This window comes from Lissotriton helveticus, chromosome 5_1 (assembly GCF_964261635.1).
Source record: "Lissotriton helveticus chromosome 5_1, aLisHel1.1, whole genome shotgun sequence".
Classification (NCBI taxonomy): domain Eukaryota; kingdom Metazoa; phylum Chordata; class Amphibia; order Caudata; family Salamandridae; genus Lissotriton; species Lissotriton helveticus.
Genome location: NC_136065.1, coordinates 696,188,792 through 696,209,044, shown reverse-complemented (window position 1 = coordinate 696,209,044; position 20,253 = coordinate 696,188,792). Strand labels below are relative to the sequence as shown.

The 20,253-nt window shown below is 42.4% G+C and overlaps 1 protein-coding gene across 1 annotated transcript in view; it reads left to right on the top strand.

Annotated features, from left to right (window-relative positions):
* Window positions 1-20,253, top strand: part of DNAJC9 (DnaJ heat shock protein family (Hsp40) member C9) — a 48,688-nt gene that overhangs the window by 10,422 nt on the left and 18,013 nt on the right. Inside the window, exon 3 of the mRNA XM_078643103.1 lies at window positions 13,628-13,882. Coding sequence (XP_078499229.1) covers window positions 13,628-13,882 — 255 coding nt within the window. The remainder of the gene's footprint in view (window positions 1-13,627; window positions 13,883-20,253) is intronic.

The window sequence follows — 20,253 nt, the reverse complement described above, 5'->3', positions numbered from 1 at the left end:
TCATGCCCAGAATTGGCAGAAGTTGCACTTATGTTATGAGTATGAAGTCGTGGAGATCAGACCTCATAACAATTCTGTATCGTGTTGTTCTTGAAACTTTAGCACTCGCTGTACAGATATAGTTTAACAAGCAAAGCAGATAGTAGAGCAATAACATATTATTCTCATGTAAACCACGATGAACTACTAGGTGGAAAGCTAAAGCAACAACTAAGTGTCGTGTGCAGAAGTTGCAAAAAAGGAAAAATGGCGTTTAAACCGGTAATGAGCCCATGCTAACTTAACACGGTGTAAAGATATCCAGGACCTAGATGACACCTCCCCATGATCCGGAAACGAACTGAATAAGATAATAGAAGTGCCATCTCATAAGAGCAGATTGCAAGTTTATATGTGGACGGTCCGCAAGGTAAAGCATTAAAAACTAGGAAAATTTAATGCTAAAGAAAAATAAAACAGCCAAGTACTTTATCGAGTCTTAAGCCAATAGGCAAGGTAAATAATAAAAACTTGACAAATAAGTCAATGAATTGTCAATGAAATGCTAGTACTCAGCATATCAAACATGAAAAAGGTCTATGACATAACTGTGTATGCAAAATAAGCTGCAACAGCCTCCAATAGGAAGTCACCGTCTTCATCCGAAAACAGTTCAGCCATCCAATTTAAAAGCGGAAAAGAACATGCGTGCTCTCCCAGCACCGGATCCTCTATCACCATCAGAGGACAGCTCGGTGGGTTTTCAAGAAAGCTCTGTTCCAAGAAAGACTGTGCTGCCGCCAGTAAATTCCAGGGACCAAGTAGTCCATGCATCAATGCCACAGCCATAATCCTTTCGCCAGGACAAAGCAACTCGTGAGTAATGATAGGAGTCATCAGCTGATTAAAGTCGACGTCAGGAGAAACCGGTCCGCAGAGACACAAATCAATGGCCCAATCGAAATCACAGGTCAGGCAGTGAAATACAGGCTGGACACAGGTGAAGTAGGAGAACCGAAAAGATAATCCATATGCCGTGCTTAATATCGCCAACGGCATTGTGCCATAATATTCTAGCATGCGATTGCGGAACAGTGTCAGCAGCTGCAGGGTGGGAGGTTGCATAGGAGGGACATCCATATTTAAAAATGTAAAAAAGCACAAGAGCGTCCGCTGGTAATGCAAGTAAAAATGCCAATCCACGAACCAGAGTGGAGAAAATAGAATGAAAGGAAGCAGGGATGAGTCCAAAGATTTTCTCAAATGAAGTCACGAGACCACTGGTAACAACTTTAAAAAAGTGCGCCAGGGACTTTGCGGAGGATGCGTTAAAGATATTCGGAACCATCTTGCTGAATTTGAAAGGCAAATCTGAATTGAAAAGTGTGTGCACCTCTGTACGGGTGTTCGCTATGTGAAGCACGAAAGTTTCACGGGCCGAACTCAAGGCCACCTCTCTCTGAGACAAAAGAGCTCTTATTCTTGCCATGCCGTTGAAATCTGTCCCAAGGTTGGTATTTGTGGCCAGATTGAAAACTCCCTATGTTCATGTGTGGGAGGAAATAGAACATTTCTGCAGCAAATAACCCGTTCACTTACTGTTACGATAAAAGGAATACTTTTAATTAACTCAGAACAATCTTCATTATTGAGCATCAAATAACTACCATTTTCCAACAACTTGAACGTGGGGATGATAGCAGGAACTGGCGTGCCTTGCAACACGCAAGCCATATTTGGTCGTGTTTGTTGCATGAACCGTGTAACTGTATGTGCCTACACATTAGTGAATGATCTGGCGTCTCAGTGCATTCCTCTCCATTCAGATAAACTTCTTGATCATCTTTGAAACATCTGTATGTGTATGGAAGCGACCAGACCTCATGAAGAAAAGCACTACCTAAAGGTTCATAACGACCTATTGGTATATATTTCATACAATTTGAAAACTTATATAAAGCAAAAGGCAGCGTTATTAAACCGTGGATAAGGCACGTTGCCAAAAAACCCGCAATCCTCTGCTGATGTCACTGAGCATGTCATGAATGATGTAATATGTGACATCATCAGCAGTGGATTACGGGTAATAGTATCTCTAGTTTACTCCCCTATAGCTGTCTTTCTTTTAACATAAGTGTCTGTTTCCTTCCCTTATACTTACTGTTTTTGGTTCGCTTCCGGTTCGCGTACCGGGGAGCGAACTGGGAAGCGAACTAAGAGAAATAGAGGTTGGCACAGTTCCAAATATTGTACCAATTTTTTAATAACGGGGAGGTAGTTCTGAAAAGAACTTTATTTTTTATTTTTCAGAACATTTTTTTACTTTTTTTGAATTTTTCTGAACAGTTTTATATTTTTTGGGGTTTTTCTTTGAGGGGGCAATGAAAGCGATTCATTGTAAAGGGCTCAACAGGAGCAACAAAACAAAAAAAAGAAGTATTTATTATTTTGGGCGTTTCGTACAAACTTGCATATGATAGTCAATAGCTCTGTTGATCAGAGTGATGCTTTTTTCTCCGTAGGAAATGAATCCATCGCAAAATACGCAGATGTGTTTTACATCACCAAATCTCATTTGTATATTTGGCACCATCTCCCTGCCCTCTGGTCCCGTTACTTCCGGTACAACAGATCTTCTGGCCATAATAGGGAGATTATCTAGGTCGTTCCGAAACTGTGCAGCACTGTAGTTGTTAGGATGCCACCTAGTCATATGGCGATGCATTGTGTAGTTTCCGAAACTGTATTTTTTGTCGGTCCCTCTGGACAGTCTATCTTGACATATAAGGCAAGTTACGTATCTTGCATTTACTTTTTTCTGACCTTTGGGAATTTAAAAAAATTGCCAAATGAAGTTTTCTTTCCGGTGAGACGTCCTGGGCTGCTCAGGCAAAAACTGCCTCTCTTCGTGCTCGTCCTCCTGTTCCTCTTCTTCCTCTCCTTGTTGAATTATAACTTGAGCAGGTGGTCCACTCTTCCTTGGATGTGGTGGAGGTGGTGGGGAAGCACCAGCTGAAGCTACTAAAGAAGCCATTGCTCAGTGATCACAAAGGGTCTTTCTCTCACAATGATGAAAGTCAGAGTGAGGAAAGAAGGAGGGATTTTCATCATTTGGGAAAAACAAGAGTTCTCAACCAATCAAAAGTGTTCATTTTAGATTATATGACCTAGTCTTACATCATTAGGAAACCAAAAGTGAAATGAACCAATGAAAAGTGTTATTACCAAGTCACATGACTTGCTGTGTTTACGTTAAGCGCTTTGCAGGGCCTCCCGGTTTGCTTCCAGAAACCTGCGCTTTGCGACTCGCTTCGCGTACCAGTTCGCTAACGTTGTACGTCATATGACGTATCACGCGACAACGTGAAACGTCATGCGGACGGGAGGCGTCACGATGTTGTTTTCTAACGCGGCACTTGCGGTAAAGAAACGTTTACCGGCTCGCGGTCTATTTCGCGGCATCAAGGTCAGTTAACGGGAAGCTTCCCGATTCGCGAAGCGGGAACGAAGAAAAAAAAATATTTTAAAAAAAAATTATTCATAAACATATAAAATATATTTTTGGATTTAAAGAAGAATACATTTTACAGCTACAGATATTAGCTGTTAAAAAACCAATGAAATTCACAGAAAAAACCATAGGTTATAGACCATATATAGTTAGGAATTAGCATTTACAAAACCTTGAAAATTCACTGAAAAAACCATAGGTTATAGACCATATATAGTTAGGAATTAGCATTTAGAAAACCTTATTTTACTCACACAAAACCATTGAAATTCCATATATAGTTAGTTGCACTAACTATATATCGCGCACCCGCAATCCACTGCTGATGATGTCACATATTACATCATTCATGACATGGTCAGTGACATCACTGATGACATCACTGATGACATCTCAAATGACATCACTGATGACATCATGACACACCAATACCAGTTACTACATAAGCACTCACTGATTCCTACGTCTACACACACGTTCACTCATTCACCCATACAATCACTCATACATACAGTCACTTATTATTACAACACTATCATATGCACTCATACACCTATGCAGACAGTCACACACTGCCACTCATCCATGGAGTTACTCACACACCAAGCCAGTCCTGTAAAGAATCAATCACACTTCCATTTCTTCATCTATACAGTTAAACACAGAACACCATACTTCAGTGACATCACTGATGACATCACTAATGACATCTGAAATGACATCACTGATGACATCTCAAATGACATCACTGATGACATCATGACACACCAATACCAGTTACTACATACACACTCACTGATTCGTACGTCTACACACACATTCACTCATTCACCCATACAATTACTCATACATACAGTCACTTATTATTAGAACACTATCATATGCACTCATACACCTAGTCAGTCCTGTGAAGAATCAATCACACTTCGATTTCCTCATCTATAGTTAAACACAGAACACCATACTTTTCACACATATACTAACACATACTTACTCTCTTATACAATCACTGATACAAGTACACATTGATATGCACAGTCACACACCTCCCAGCCAGCCACACACACACTCAGTCTTCCATACATCCAGTCATTCTTCAATATGTAAAACGTATTTAAACTTTACAAAAACACAGACACTAGATGATGTCATCAGTGATGTCATTTGAGATGTCATCAGTGATGTCATCAGTGATGTCACTGACCATGTCATGAATGATGTAATATGTGACATCAGCAGTGGATTGCGGGTGCGCGATATATAGTTAGTGCAACTAACTATATATGGAATTTCAATGGTTTTGTGTGAGTAAAATAAGGTTTTCTAAATGCTAATTCCTAACTATATATGGTCTATAACCTATGGTTTTTTCAGTGAATATATATATATATATCCAAAAGAATCCCTTCACGAGGAAAAGATCAGAGGCCACAGGGGAAAGCAGTGCAGGAACCCTTTATTTCAAACACCCCAGCAACGGCAGATGCATTTCGGAACACTCTCCTTCTTCAGTGCCTTGTGCTGTTGAGTAACGACCCCATAGCGCTCATCCTGTGTAAAATACTTGCTAGTGCTGTATCCCCTCCCCCTAATGATGTCGTCACACCAATAGGAGCACATGTCAAAATTCAATGGACTCCAAGTCCCAGCAGGCACTGTCCCGGCGCTGCGAGGCTGGTGGCGTGGGGAGGCGGGGTAACTGTAGGTTGCAGCCAGCTCCAGGTGAGGTGGGTTGAACGTAGGTCCAAGAAACAGCGGGAATCTGCCTGAGTCCCCATAGCTGCAGCAGCCCGTCCCTTCAGGTGAGTTCATGTGTGAGGGCGGTCAAATGCGAGACTGTGTGCCCCCTTGAAGTCAAATACTTCTGTCCACACACGACGTCCTGTCGTTCTTGGCGGCCAACGGAATTACTGATTCCTCAGTGTTCCAACTGCTGCAAGCAGCTTGCCAATCTTTATTCCGTGGCTCTTGACGCTGCAGGGCCATCTAATTGCGCAACTGGCAAGCGCAATAACATGTCCAAAAGAATCCCTTCACGAGGAAAAGATCAGAGGCCACAGGGGAAAGCAGTGCAGGAACCCTTTATTTCAAACACCCCAGCAACGGCAGATGCATTTCGGAACACTCTCCTTCTTCAGTGCCTTGTGCTGTTGAGTAACGACCCCATAGCGCTCATCCTGTGTAAAATACTTGCTAGTGCTGTATCCCCTCCCCCTAATGATGTCGTCACACCAATAGGAGCACATGTCAAAATTCAATGGACTCCAAGTCCCAGCAGGCACTGTCCCGGCGCTGCGAGGCTGGTGGCGTGGGGAGGCGGGGTAACTGTAGGTTGCAGCCAGCTCCAGGTGAGGTGGGTTGAACGTAGGTCCAAGAAACAGCGGGAATCTGCCTGAGTCCCCATAGCTGCAGCAGCCCGTCCCTTCAGGTGAGTTCATGTGTGAGGGCGGTCAAATGCGAGACTGTGTGCCCCCTTGAAGTCAAATACTTCTGTCCACACACGACGTCCTGTCGTTCTTGGCGGCCAACGGAATTACTGATTCCTCAGTGTTCCAACTGCTGCAAGCAGCTTGCCAATCTTTATTCCGTGGCTCTTGACGCTGCAGGGCCATCTAATTGCGCAACTGGCAAGCGCAATAACATGTCCAAAAGAATCCCTTCACGAGGAAAAGATCAGAGGCCACAGGGGAAAGCAGTGCAGGAACCCTTTATTTCAAACACCCCAGCAACGGCAGATGCATTTCGGAACACTCTCCTTCTTCAGTGCCTTGTGCTGTTGAGTAACGACCCCATAGCGCTCATCCTGTGTAAAATACTTGCTAGTGCTGTATCCCCTCCCCCTAATGATGTCGTCACACCAATAGGAGCACATGTCAAAATTCAATGGACTCCAAGTCCCAGCAGGCACTGTCCCGGCGCTGCGAGGCTGGTGGCGTGGGGAGGCGGGGTAACTGTAGGTTGCAGCCAGCTCCAGGTGAGGTGGGTTGAACGTAGGTCCAAGAAACAGCGGGAATCTGCCTGAGTCCCCATAGCTGCAGCAGCCCGTCCCTTCAGGTGAGTTCATGTGTGAGGGCGGTCAAATGCGAGACTGTGTGCCCCCTTGAAGTCAAATACTTCTGTCCACACACGACGTCCTGTCGTTCTTGGCGGCCAACGGAATTACTGATTCCTCAGTGTTCCAACTGCTGCAAGCAGCTTGCCAATCTTTATTCCGTGGCTCTTGACGCTGCAGGGCCATCTAATTGCGCAACTGGCAAGCGCAATAACATGTCCAAAAGAATCCCTTCACGAGGAAAAGATCAGAGGCCACAGGGGAAAGCAGTGCAGGAACCCTTTATTTCAAACACCCCAGCAACGGCAGATGCATTTCGGAACACTCTCCTTCTTCAGTGCCTTGTGCTGTTGAGTAACGACCCCATAGCGCTCATCCTGTGTAAAATACTTGCTAGTGCTGTATCCCCTCCCCCTAATGATGTCGTCACACCAATAGGAGCACATGTCAAAATTCAATGGACTCCAAGTCCCAGCAGGCACTGTCCCGGCGCTGCGAGGCTGGTGGCGTGGGGAGGCGGGGTAACTGTAGGTTGCAGCCAGCTCCAGGTGAGGTGGGTTGAACGTAGGTCCAAGAAACAGCGGGAATCTGCCTGAGTCCCCATAGCTGCAGCAGCCCGTCCCTTCAGGTGAGTTCATGTGTGAGGGCGGTCAAATGCGAGACTGTGTGCCCCCTTGAATATATATATATGTTTTTTTAATGATAAATGTAATACTTTGCAATACTGCAAAAAAGAACTTATAAAGTGGTATCATTCCCATTTACCCGAAGGTACAGAAACATAACGATAAGTGTAGCTCTCAAATTTCTCTTTGTTCCTACTTCTTTCCCAGCTGTTTATTTCTTGTCTTTCCTCCCAGGTGAGTGACCTACTCAACTTGCAGACACAAAACACCCTGCCAAGCACACATCCCTCTGCACATACCTTGTTCAGAATACCGTAGGAGTGTTTTCACAGGAAATAATCATAGATGTGTCCATTTGTGAGAGACTTCCATTCTTTATTAGAACGTAGATGGGTTGATGTGCGACAATAATTGAATAACAGCCTACATGCGGTTCACCCTCTCAGGCTAATCTGCCTGGGGCTTTCTAAGGGCTGTGAAAATTAAGGCTACAGGTATCGGTATGCGAAATTAAGCTACCAGCCTTTTTTTATTTCACCAGTACACACCAAATTTAGGAATAAAAGTTGTGTCATTGGTGTGTCTGTTGATTTTAATCACTTATTGCGTCGCATCAGTGAGTGATTTCTTGAGCTCCTTTCTTGCACCTGTTTTAGTTTCATTCTTAACACTTATGGTTTTGTTGTGGACACTTTCTTCTTTTTTTTTTCTTTGAAAAGGAATGACAACCGATGATGAGAAAGGGGCTATGAATCGGTAACATCTGCCAGTTGCCCCGAGGGTTGTTCGCCCGTGAGGTGTCATTCTTTTTCGCCACGCATTTTTTCATTGATATTGAGTGTGGGTAGATGTACTGTCTCAGAGCATACATCAGTTGATTCTTAGTGGACGTGTCGAGTTGAGTTCCTCCTGGAATCTCCTTCTTCATATACAAACAGCGGTTTGATTTGTACGGCATAGGCATAGATATAATACACCCGGCTACATATAGAGGGGTTATAGAACTGGATGTAGATATTGTACTTTTCCAGTTAATAGATGTTTAAACGCCTACTAGATAACTTCTAGCCAGGGTACAGGGATTCTGTAGATTATTGTCTGTTGAGTGGAGGGCCATCCCGTAGTTACCCTTTTTTTCCCTCTTGGCTCCTGTGTGAATGAGAGAGCTGTGAAAATTAAAGCCTAATGAGTCACATTAGTTTCAAATTCTATTTCTCAAGCAATTATGGTGCTGTAAGCTTTTTTAGGTCTCGCCTACCAGAGAACATTTTAGGTGTCTGTAGGCAAAAGCCTTTTGTGGACTTACCAAAACCTACAATAGACATGAAGCCCACCCATTGATTAGTTTTGTTGTCACACTCATTTTCTTGCTTCTTATTTAATTGCTTACCTTTCTTGCAGTTTAAATGGGACTTGATTTAAATGGTGGTTCAGTGGCACCGGGGCCGGAAGTTGTCATAATTCAATTAAACACCAAATCTTGTTTTATTTGACTAATAAACAGGCGGAAGTGCAGTTATCTAGCAGGTACTAGTGACATGGTTTCACTAGTGCAGCAAGTGCAGTGACACTGGGACCAAAAGTTCTAGGAACCCCCATTAAACACCGAAAATTGCTATATTTGACTTCTAACAAGGCAGTCACAAGTGCAGTTACCTTGCAGACAACAGGATCATAAAATAAATTGTGCAGCAGGTCTGTGACCTGATCTCTCCCTCTCATACAGCTCCCTCTCATTCTTACTTTCTATGTAATTTATAAACCTCTTACCCCCTGTCTAGTCACCATACCGTATATTTACAAATACACTACTCTCCCCACAGTTCCACATCTAAAAATTCAAACAGCATAATTCCACTGCAAGCATACATCCACTCCACTACAAGCAACTGGCGATTAATAAAAAAATTTACAACGCAACCCATATTTTCACAAATGCAAGACCCATTGCAAATTCTTGTTGAAATTGGATGGAGGGTCTGAGGCACAGAGAATACTATACACTGTGCAGCTTTAATGAGTTTTAGAGGCACAAACCCAGTGTTTCCAAAATTTACCATATATCACCCCATCGCTCTCTGCTCATTACGCACTTTAACAGTTCAGTGCGAGTGGTTGTTACTGTGGTCAATGCCTCTCGCCTGTTTTGGATGTGTGCTTTAAATCAGCACTGTCCCAAATTAAACCCTGGAATCTCCGCTTTTCTACAGAGCAGCCTTGCATCTGAGGGTCCGGAGGTCAAGGCAGTGGAATAGAACCGGAATTTTCTCAGCAAACGTGCTATATAAATAAAGCCTGTGCGGAGCTCCAAAAGCGGTAGAGTGTTAGATCAATGCTGTCAGCGATGATTTTCAGTCCTCACTGTGCAATCATTGCGAACGGCACCATGCACAGCTCGAGCAGGCGCTGCCTCCTTTCTGCCGCTAGAGTAGCTTTTTGCTCTAGCGGCAGCTTTCTCAATGCAGACAGTTTCTCAACGCCATCGGTTGCGAGCATACGCGACCACTCGCGGTGAGAAATCTGACCACCCACGTTGAAATCAAGCCGGGAGATTGCATTTACCCGCTCTCGATCGCCAACTTGATGTTGATGGTTGCGAACGAGGAAAAATCTCGCTGGGAGGTGGATTTTCCTCGCTCGTGCTCGCCAACTTGACCTTGACGAACGTGAGCGAGGGGGGGAAAAAACCCGATCCACAGTTTTTTTTAAAAACTCCGCGTAACGCCGAGTGCGGTTAACTCAGCAAGACTTAATATAAATCCAGTTTCAGCACACTCTTGGAGGCAGGCTGGAATCCTGCGAAAACTAAGCCTGCCAGGATTCTGCTGCTCTGCTCCCCTGCTCATGGTGATCTGTGTGGGACTGCGCAAGGGCTGGTGTGTGGGTGCTTTTTTTTTTTTTTTTTTTTTTTTTTTTTTTTTTTTTAAATCTTATCATTAAAGCTAGAAAAAAAATCTGGTAATCTCCAAATTAGGAAGTAGATGCTAGATTATTTGGCAAATCCATACTTAATGCCGATAACGCCACTGCTACAGAATCCAAAAATATCAATGTCCCTGGTTTACAGCTAGGAAGCAGCAGTCTCATGTAATTAAACAATCGACCCACCCCCCAAAACAAGTTCGTAAGATTGTGAATAATAAAGATTGTGAAGACTGTTTCTCTCTTCGAAACGGCAATGCCAGTATAGCCTGAAAGTCAGGCAGCAGTAAATGGGTGTATTAAAACTGACTTTCCACCTTACGTGCAGATATATATTAAGTGGTTACGCTTTATTGATTTGTTTGTCGTCTGGCGAGGTACACAAATAGAAAAACAAGCATTTGTAGAAGCATTTAACATCAATCAGCTTAACCTCCATTTTACAGCAACAATAAGTGCCAAGTCTGTAAACTTTCTAGACCCTGAGATCTATGTCCAAAATGATAAACTAGAAAGTAAATTGCACCGCAAGGATACAGCAGGAAATACAACATTACAGCACACATCCTAGACATTTAATAGAAAGCATACCCTATGGGGAAATGCTGCAGTTGCGTCGCATATGTAGCAATGTAACCGATCTAAAAGCAGCCCAGCTGGAAAGCTCAAAGATTTCATGAGAGCCTACAGTCAACCTACCTTTTCCAAGGCCATAGCCAAATCTATGATCCTTACCAGAGATTCTTTGCTCAAAATTTCAGGATCTAATCCAGACCTATACAAGACTAAAGACCCTAATATCAACTTTAGAATGATAATTGGCTACAGTAAGCAGCACAATCAGATATACAAGATTCTGCAACAAAGTTGGCCACTAGTATTAAACGATACTGTAATAGGACCCCTGTTACCACACAGGATTGCAGTTACATACAGTAAATCACATCCATGAGATGTATTGGTAAATACTAGTCCAGAGGTATTGGAAAGAACTAGTTGGCTACAAACCAACAAGGGGTTTGCCAAATGTCGCATGTGCACAGGGAATAAACAAAAATACATATGTAACCCCGTTTAGCAGTAAGCCCTGCACAATACAGAAACTCTTGATATGCAAGACAGAGTATGCTGTCTATGTATTGAGGTACCCATGTGGTCTCCAATACATAGGCAGCACCAAACTACAAGTGCACAAACGCATACTACAGCACTTGAGAGCCATCAGCAATCAGGATAATACTTATCCTGTTGCTCGCTACTTTAGAGAAACACATAATTCAAACAACAGTGGACTCAAGTATTTTGTTATTGATAGTGTCCAACCAAGTAAGCGAGGTGGAAATAGAGTTAAAGTTGCGCAGGCTTGAGACTAGATATATACTGCAGTTAGACTCCAAAACACCAGGAGGTCTCAATATAACTTAAGATTTACATCCATGTCTAGGCTAACTGATCATAGTATATGCATAAACGTGTGATTTACTGTGCTATATTCATCTGTATATATTTTATTAGGGCTAATGAGGTCAAGGCATTAAGACTTGAGGTAAACAACAATACTCATGATGTCACAGGGTCAGCAATTTTGGCCTTAGTAATGAACAATACTATTCAAGACAACTAGAAATGATAATTACAATTTGGTTTTAGCAACCACTTTATTGTTCATATGCATAGTTAATGATCCTATTTTATATGTATTAGTCTACAACTTATTTATACTGAAGTAGGATTTTAAGATCATGTATATGTTTTAAAACAATATTTAATCTATATAGTGTTTTAATATACTGTGGTTTGATATGTTGATCTTTGGATCTCTATTCAGTTCTTTATATGAATTTGAGATTGTAATATCTTTTTAGTCTTTAGTTGAATGGTTTGTTTGTACTTCGCACAGAGTATAGTCAAATCATGAGGGATCTTAAGTACAATATAGGATGCTCCCCATAATGGATTATCCTGTAATGAATTCAAAAGTAGCATCGACTCTAAAAACCATTTCCAATGTCAACATTTAAGGAGTCTATCGATCAAAACTCTTTAAAATCACTACATCTTTATATTTATTTCCACTAAAGCACGTTTTGCGCTTGAATATTGGACATTCACATACTGACGTATTACGCACAGTAATTGCTTATAGATTCAGTCAGTAGAATGAAGATGTATGGGTTGGAATCTGAAAGTAATCTAAGAGATCCAACACTCCTAGTATTTTACTAAGATGTACCAATGATTTGCAACATTTATTTATGTATAAGACACAATGCTTTCTATCGATTTTACTGTTTACATCAGAACGTAGGAAGAAACAAGTATTTTTACTATGCCTATTACCCCATGCATCTAGTGAATGGCGTTAAGTATGCACTGGTCACTTTAAATTTGAAAAGTTCACTCACCTGTGTCGTGATCAAGGCTCGTCGAGAGCCGAAACGTTATGGCGGCACGGCAATAAATAACTCAAGACTGGTATTTGGGTCTCTCCGTGTTTTGCAGTGGTAGCAGAGTTGCGCGGAGTTTTGGATATATATATATATATATATATATATATATATATATCTATATATATATATCTTTCATTGAATGCCATCCTTCCTTCAGTTGGTGTTTGTGAATCACTGAGCTGTCCAATATCTTAACTCTTCCAGAAACTACTTGTTCTATAGATTTCTGACCTCTATAGTCTTCATGAATTGAGCTGTTTGATCTTAAATTAATTGGTAAGCTAGGTTTTTAATGTCTTTTCCCCTGGAATAAATGTACTTTCACCATTGAGGACTCTTACTTGCTGACAGGCCGGTTCAGTTTGTATTAATGTTTTTGAAGAAACTGCTAGTTGAACATTGCAGTCAGGTTTTGACCAACACAAAAATTATACCCATTTTAAAAGGTGTGCTATCCTTTATCCCTATCCAGCTTAGTGCTTCATTGTGAACCAAATATAGGCATGACTTTTCAGAGGGTGTTAATTGGTATACAAAATATATATGCCAAATAGCAAAATCATAAAGAGGCCCATTTTAGGTAATTTCTTTTTTCCCCTGTTATACGTTTTTATACAGTAATGTCAAAAAACACAGCCTATACGTTTCATTCCACACAAGGCCTCTTTCAATGTTATTACGGGACTCAGAAGAGGATTGGCCGCAATGTAACTCCTTGTCTTGGATTGACAGAGGCATGCCTTTGAGTTAAAGCGTTGAAATTCAATAGAATCAGCCACAGAATAACACCACCTTTTTAGCTTCCCGGTCTGGTTGCTTGCTTGCCTGAAATATTATCTTGGTGACATTATGAAGGTGTACCATTCCCAAATGGATCTTTGCTCAAGGTTGCTTTGATAGCTTCATTCTTCAACTCTGATGACCAGTCTGCGACCATCATTAATAAAAGTGTAATATGGGCTTTCATCTTAAAGTTATTTGTCAGTGCCACAGCCTACGTTAATAGCTGTGTAAAATTTGAGTGCGTATACAGTGTTTTAGTAGATCTGTTGAGAATGAATAATCAATAATAATTTTCTTCCCTCAGATCACTACAGAAGATATTAAAGCATTTGAAGAAGAGTACATTGGCTCAGAAGAGGAGCTGGCTGATGTTAAAGAAGCTTATGTGGACTTTGAGGGAGATATGGACCGCATTATGGAGTCTGTGCTCTGTGTTACCTATAAAGATGAGCCCAGGATAAGGAAGATAATACAAGCAGCCATTGATTCAGGAGAGGTTTCTGCCTACGATACCTTTGTAAAAGAGCCTAAGAAAAAACGCACGGACCGTAAGAAAAGGGTAGGATTTATGTAGATTACTATCACTCGTATAAGTGTGATAACTTTAATTTTTGAATTATTTTCCGACAGTAAGAGGGCTTGAAGACCAATGGTAAATGAGTAAATCAATCTCTTATTTTAAACTGGCATTCTCAAAAGCCAGAGTATGACTCCAACCCACACCCACCTTCACTCAAATCTTTCAGAGATCGGTGTTACATTTACACGTCGGTGCCAACAGACATTTCGCCGGTTTCGCATGACATTTCCTCATTTGGGATATATTGTTTCATTGTGGTGGTACATGTGTTTGCAATATCAATTCTGATCTGATCTGTAATGATGTAGTTGGAGAACTAGTGTTGGCCAACGTTTAGCTGTGATGGCTGTAGTAGTCTTACTGGATTTTTCTGAATAACAACATTCTGTGATTTCCTTGTTTATTATTTTTACACTTATTCCAAGGTGAGATCTTGAACATTTTACGTGGCACTTGCCCTCTTGGACCAACCATGGTTGTCACCTAGACTGGGGAGAGTATGCCTGCCAATAGAAGTTTATGAAGTTAATTTGTGCAATCTCTGAATAACAAGACTACCAATGTAACCCTGTTTTTTTTTTTTTTTTTTTATTTTTTTTTACGGTTTCTGTGACTTGAGGTCCATAACATTAACTTGCTAATTAGTCCCCAGTGAGGTGATAAATGAGGAATGGACCTCTCCGCATTATGGTGTAACATGTACATAGCCACCATTTCCTCCGTCCTGATGAAGACTTGAAGTGATTAAGCTATGTACTATAAACACAACAAAGAAGGCCTTAAGATAAGAGTCTGAATAGATAGACTCTATTATGTGTTTTGGATATTGTGAAACAAGGTGTACTTGTGTATTATGGATGACTCTTACAAGTTTTCTTTTTCTTCTTTTTAAATAAGGATGAATGTTGAGTTGCTTGGTTAGGTTTATTATGGTTTTATGTGTAGGATGTATCTAATTTTTAATGATTTAGTTATTTGCGTGTATTTGATTGTATGAATTAACTGATAATATAGAACTATATACAGATTTAGACCAAAGACTTTTGTCAGTACCCTAGGTATGAGAATAAATAAGTAGATGTAATTTGTGTATAATAATGCCTAGATATATAGAGCTAAGAAAGGCCAGCCAGCCCTGTTATGCGATAAATTTAGAACATCTGACATGGCACTTGCCCTTTTGGACCACCACTACTCCTCACCAACTCTTGACAACTGAATTGGAAGGCAAATAAAACTGCTTCAAACCTTGAAATGTAGGAAGCAACATCATCTGCAAACTATGTTGCTATGTGACATGGCAAGGTGTGGCACAGCCTTCAACCCCTTGCATATTTTTACTACATAGAAACTGGTCTATTCTGGAACTGAACATTTACCTACCCTCCATTGAGTCACAGCTAGGTATTAATAGCTAATCACTTTTATGCAATGCCTCTCCAAGGAAGTTGTACAACTGGGCTGTTGGCACAGGAAAACTATCTTCTAATCGGCTACCACCACCACCAACCTAGAACAGGGAGTGAAAAACGTCAACACCCGGATCACCAGCTGCATCTTCCCCCATCAAGGGCAACATACAGAGACAATCCACCAAAAAGGCTTGGTACACCAAAGAACTTAGAACAGCGAAACAGGACAGCAAACAGTTGCAGAGGAGATGACACCCCAGCAAGGACACCTCCGGCAGGGCAGCCTTCAAGACCTACCTCTATCACTTCCTGCTGAGGGCAACAAAACAGACGGAACTTGCTGCGCGCCAAACTCGGTGCCAACAACACCAAGGAACATTTCAACATTGTGAAGGAATTCTCCAGCCCAGCTGCCAGCGAAAACAACATACCCTTACAGGAGCTGTCCAACCACCTCACCCACTTCCTCCACAACAAGATCGCAACCATATACAGAAACTTTGAACCCCAACCTACACCTATGGACTTCCTCGACCAACACGCCATAACAGACATGAACCACACACTGACCACCTGGAACCTCCTCTCCACCCGGAACCTCCTCTCCACCCAGGACACCACCTCCACCATGACTCCTGCTTGAAACACATCTTCAACCTCGGAAACCAAAGGATCGTCTAAGAACTCACCACCCTACTTAACACTTGTCACCACAGCAACATTTCTCGATACCGGGGAACACTCTAAAGTCAGATGACTACTCAAATAAGCATTTGCAATGTAATAGGTCTCGCATTTGCAACATTTTGAGCTATTGGCATTCTAAATAACAATGATTTTTGTGTTTTGAAAACCTGCAATCGTGCTCAAAGATGCACTTTGCGGGTTTTCTGAAAACCTAAATAAAAGGCATTGTCATTTACAATGGCAATTGCGCAAACTGTCGCAAATGCAAGAACTATTGCATTGAAAATGCTTGTTTTTAGTAGGCACTGGGAGATTAAGTGATTTGTCCAGTGACCCAGTACTCTGAGCTTACGCCAAGGCTCTAACCTAGTTCCCCAGCGACAAAGCCGACAGCTCTGGCCGCAAAGCCACATCTCCCATATTATAGTGGCCTGTAAGGGTCCAGAGCACTATTTCACACGTGACAATCCCATTAATACAATTGAGCACCAGCACCATGAGAAATATGTGCGAGAGAATTTCTGGGTGGTGTGACCTCTGAGTTCAGAGAAGACCATCTCCTTCCTTAATAGCAGACTGTAGAGAAACAGAACAAATTATTAAGTAATATTGACCTTCTTTAAGGGCCTATTACAGACTTCAAAGCATGCTGTTCTCTAGTTTTGTCTGGGGTAAACAGGCCGTTATCAGGACAATAAAGGGTTTTTCACACCTGGTAAAAGGGCAGTAAAGAAGAATTCCTATTTTGCAGGCGCCATTGCTCAGAGTATTCTGATTTCCCTTTGCATGAAAGATCCTTTGCTGACATACGTATAAAATGTGCGCTGTTGTGTCCACGACAGGCACCGCCTGGCTTTTGGGCTTTACAAGTCTGTGCGTGTCGCTCTTAAGAATAAAGCATGGTTTTGTTTCTATATGCGCTTATCTATTAAAGTGCTTTTCAAAGAACTTTGCGTGGCTTGCAGGCACGTGCTGCTGTTTTAGTCTATTAAAGCAGTGTTTCTGTGAAGTGTGTGCCTTAACGGATATCGCAAGGTAAAAATCCACTATTTCTGTGGGCCTGGACCAAAGGGTGACGAAACAATGTTCATCCAGTGTTTTGAGACTCATTTCGGGCAAAGAGACTAGGGTTTAGAGACTATTTGTTTCTGTGAGGTTTCCCACTTTTCTTGTGATATGCATGCTTGAAATTACAATACCATGGCATAAAGTACTGTGTGGGGCGGCAGCCATTGGAAATTTCAAACAAAGCTGCCATTGCAGAGGCCGGTGTTCTGTGTATTTTTTCCTCCCCGTCTATTATGCTGCCACTGGCGGCCGCTTGTTTGTATTTGCAGCATGCTTTCACTTTGACGTGAATGCTGTGAGGGGCGGCAGCTATTATAATGAAAGTGCACATGGCCCCCTGCAAATACAATCAAGCGGCTACCATTGCTGGCTCAACAGATGGGGAGCAAAGAAAGTCATGTGCACTTTCATTTTAAGAATAGTTGCCGCCCCTTACTACTTTCAGGACGCAAGTGGTGTGGCAGCTACTGTTTAAGTGAAGCTCTGCAAATACACAAGTGCTGTTTCCTACATCTAAGATAAGCAGCAACTATTATTGAAGTAAAAGCAGAAGGACGCCATTGCTATGCGCTCTGTCATGCTTGCTTCGATAATACCTGAATTAAGCAAATAGTGCTCTCCTTATGGGAGGTAACCACAGAAGACAGTGAGGTACTAAGGAGGGACTAATAAGCTTATTAACAAATCAAAAGCCAACATTTACAAAGGGCAGTCACAGCAGCCAATTAAAGAGTGGGTGCAGCTTATGAGAATACAGTTTGGCTCAGAGACCGCGCAAGCACTGCCTAGGAGAGACCTAAAAACCCTCTGCTGACCCCAGCGAACTCAAACTACTGGCCAATCTCGATACTCCCATTCCCTGCGAAGGTACTAGAAAAGACCATCAGCAATCCACTCATGACACACCTGAAGCAGAACCAGCTACTCCATGCATCCCAATCTAGCTTTCACATCACAGAAACCGCCCTGATCACAGCTACCGAGGACATCCGAACCATTGTGGACTGAGGAGAAATAGCAGCTTTAATCCTCTCCGCAGCCTTCAACACCATATCCCACCAGCACAGATCTAAAGACTCCCCCTTGAGAAACTTCACTGACTGGATGAGGAACTGCCTGCAGCTGAACACAGACAAGACTGAAGTACTGATCTTTGGCAACAATAGCAACTCATGGAACGACTCTTGGTTGCCATCAGACCTAGGACTCCTATCCACTCCCTCCAACCACGCCAAAAACCTCGGAATCGTCATTGACAACAAACTCACCATGAAATCACAGATCAAATGTCTCCTCTACCTGCTTCCTCACTCTGCGCATGCAGCATAAGAACTTCAAGTGGCTACTCCTGCACACGATGCTCACCGTGACGCAGGCCCTCATCACCAGCTGACTGGACTATGGCAACGACCTCTACTTGGGAATCCCTGCACACCTACTACAGAGACTTCAGACCATGCAGAAAGTCGCAGCCAGACTCCTCTCCGGCCTTCCCTGACAAACACACCTCACACCCCACCACCAGCAACTTCGCCTGTACAGCAGATGCCAATTCAAGCAGCTGACGCATGCACACAAGGTTCTGCACATCCAAGGACCCACCTATATTAGCCACCTCCTTAACTTCCACCAACCGTCGACCACGCTCTGCCTCCCTTTCACTTGCCCATACTTCCCCCATCTACTGAAGCAAGAGTGGAAAACGCTCCTTCTCCCACATCGCAGCAAAGACCTGGAACAGCCTCCCCACACATCTCCAGACATCACCTCTTTTCCAGAATTCCGAATGGCCCTCAAGACCCGGTTGTTCGAATAAGCCTCTAGGACCTGAAAGCACTTGGATACCCTATCTGATATTTAACTGCGCTTTTATAACTCTTAATTGAATAGTCATACCTTGGCATGCGAGACAGTCTGATAAATGCATAGTGGCTAAGGGAGAGAGTCTTTGTTTTATTAGATACGTTATGTCAAATTAATGTGGGATTTTCTACAGTCATTTCTGCTAGAAGGTGGAGTATCACAGAAAAAATATAACTCTGGTTAATGTTAAAGTGAGGTGGCTGCATTTTGCTGGAGTTGAAGTCCTCAATAGATTATTTTCCTATGATCCATGCAAGTACAGCTACTCACCACTGTGGCATTAGGGAAAGGAAAGTGACAAATATGTTGTATAACTAGGGGTAGAAAACATGAGATTAATCCAGTCTGCAGGTCCAGCAAATATAAGAAAGTGGATTATGCGGTGACGTTGTAAGACCTCACATTTAATGTCAGTCTTTATCGGACCCTATTTATTATTATTTTTTTTAAGAAACCCTTTAGCTCATTCCTCTGTAGATGTGAGCCAGCAGAGCTAGGCTTAATCAAAGTAACAAGTGCCAAAAGGTAAGTAAGAAACACTACACATTAAAATCCAACACCAGTTTATAAAAATGGTATAATTTTACCTTAATTTTGGTATCAAAACTGTCATTGTCTATTGCGGCGACCCGGAGATATGATTTTTAAAAGGTAAGTAAATTCTTTTGAATTCAAATAAATCTTTGTAGCCAGCGTTCCCGAGGCAATGGCTAGTACAATTAACAATCGTCTCTTGGACTGGCCACAAGGGTTGGGTCACGGGGCCTCTTAGGGCGGGGGGAGGGGCAGTTTCTTGTCTGGTACAGTAGTCTGAGTCCTCACAAATTATACTAGGAAGCATGGTTCCAGCAAATGAGTGGTCCTGATGCTGGGGGGTACAGGGTGCTGAAGATGCTGTAGGTGTGGAAGAGATACATTGTTTTCCTGGGGCCACCATAGGGTACATGAATTTGGGGTGCCCTCTCTGGCCTTGGAACTCCATCTCCCATAATGCCCCCTCGGAATCCAGTGCAGGTCGAGTTGCCACTGGTCCACTGCTCTCCAGTTACAGCAGTCTTCAGTGATTGTCTACACCTCCTCCCTTAAGCAAATCTATTTGATACCTGTTCCTGGTAGAGCTTCACCCTTCCTTAGTGGTGGGGATGAGAATGGGGGAGTTGGGGTGGGATGTTGGCTCTGGTGAAAACATGTGCAGATAAATAGGAAAGTCTACCGAAGGTTTGGGCATCCAAGTGGTGACTCTTCATATTAAAAGTTGCTGTAAATTTCAATCTCAGAAATTAGTCTGGTTTAATATAACAATTTGTCTCTGGTAGTCAA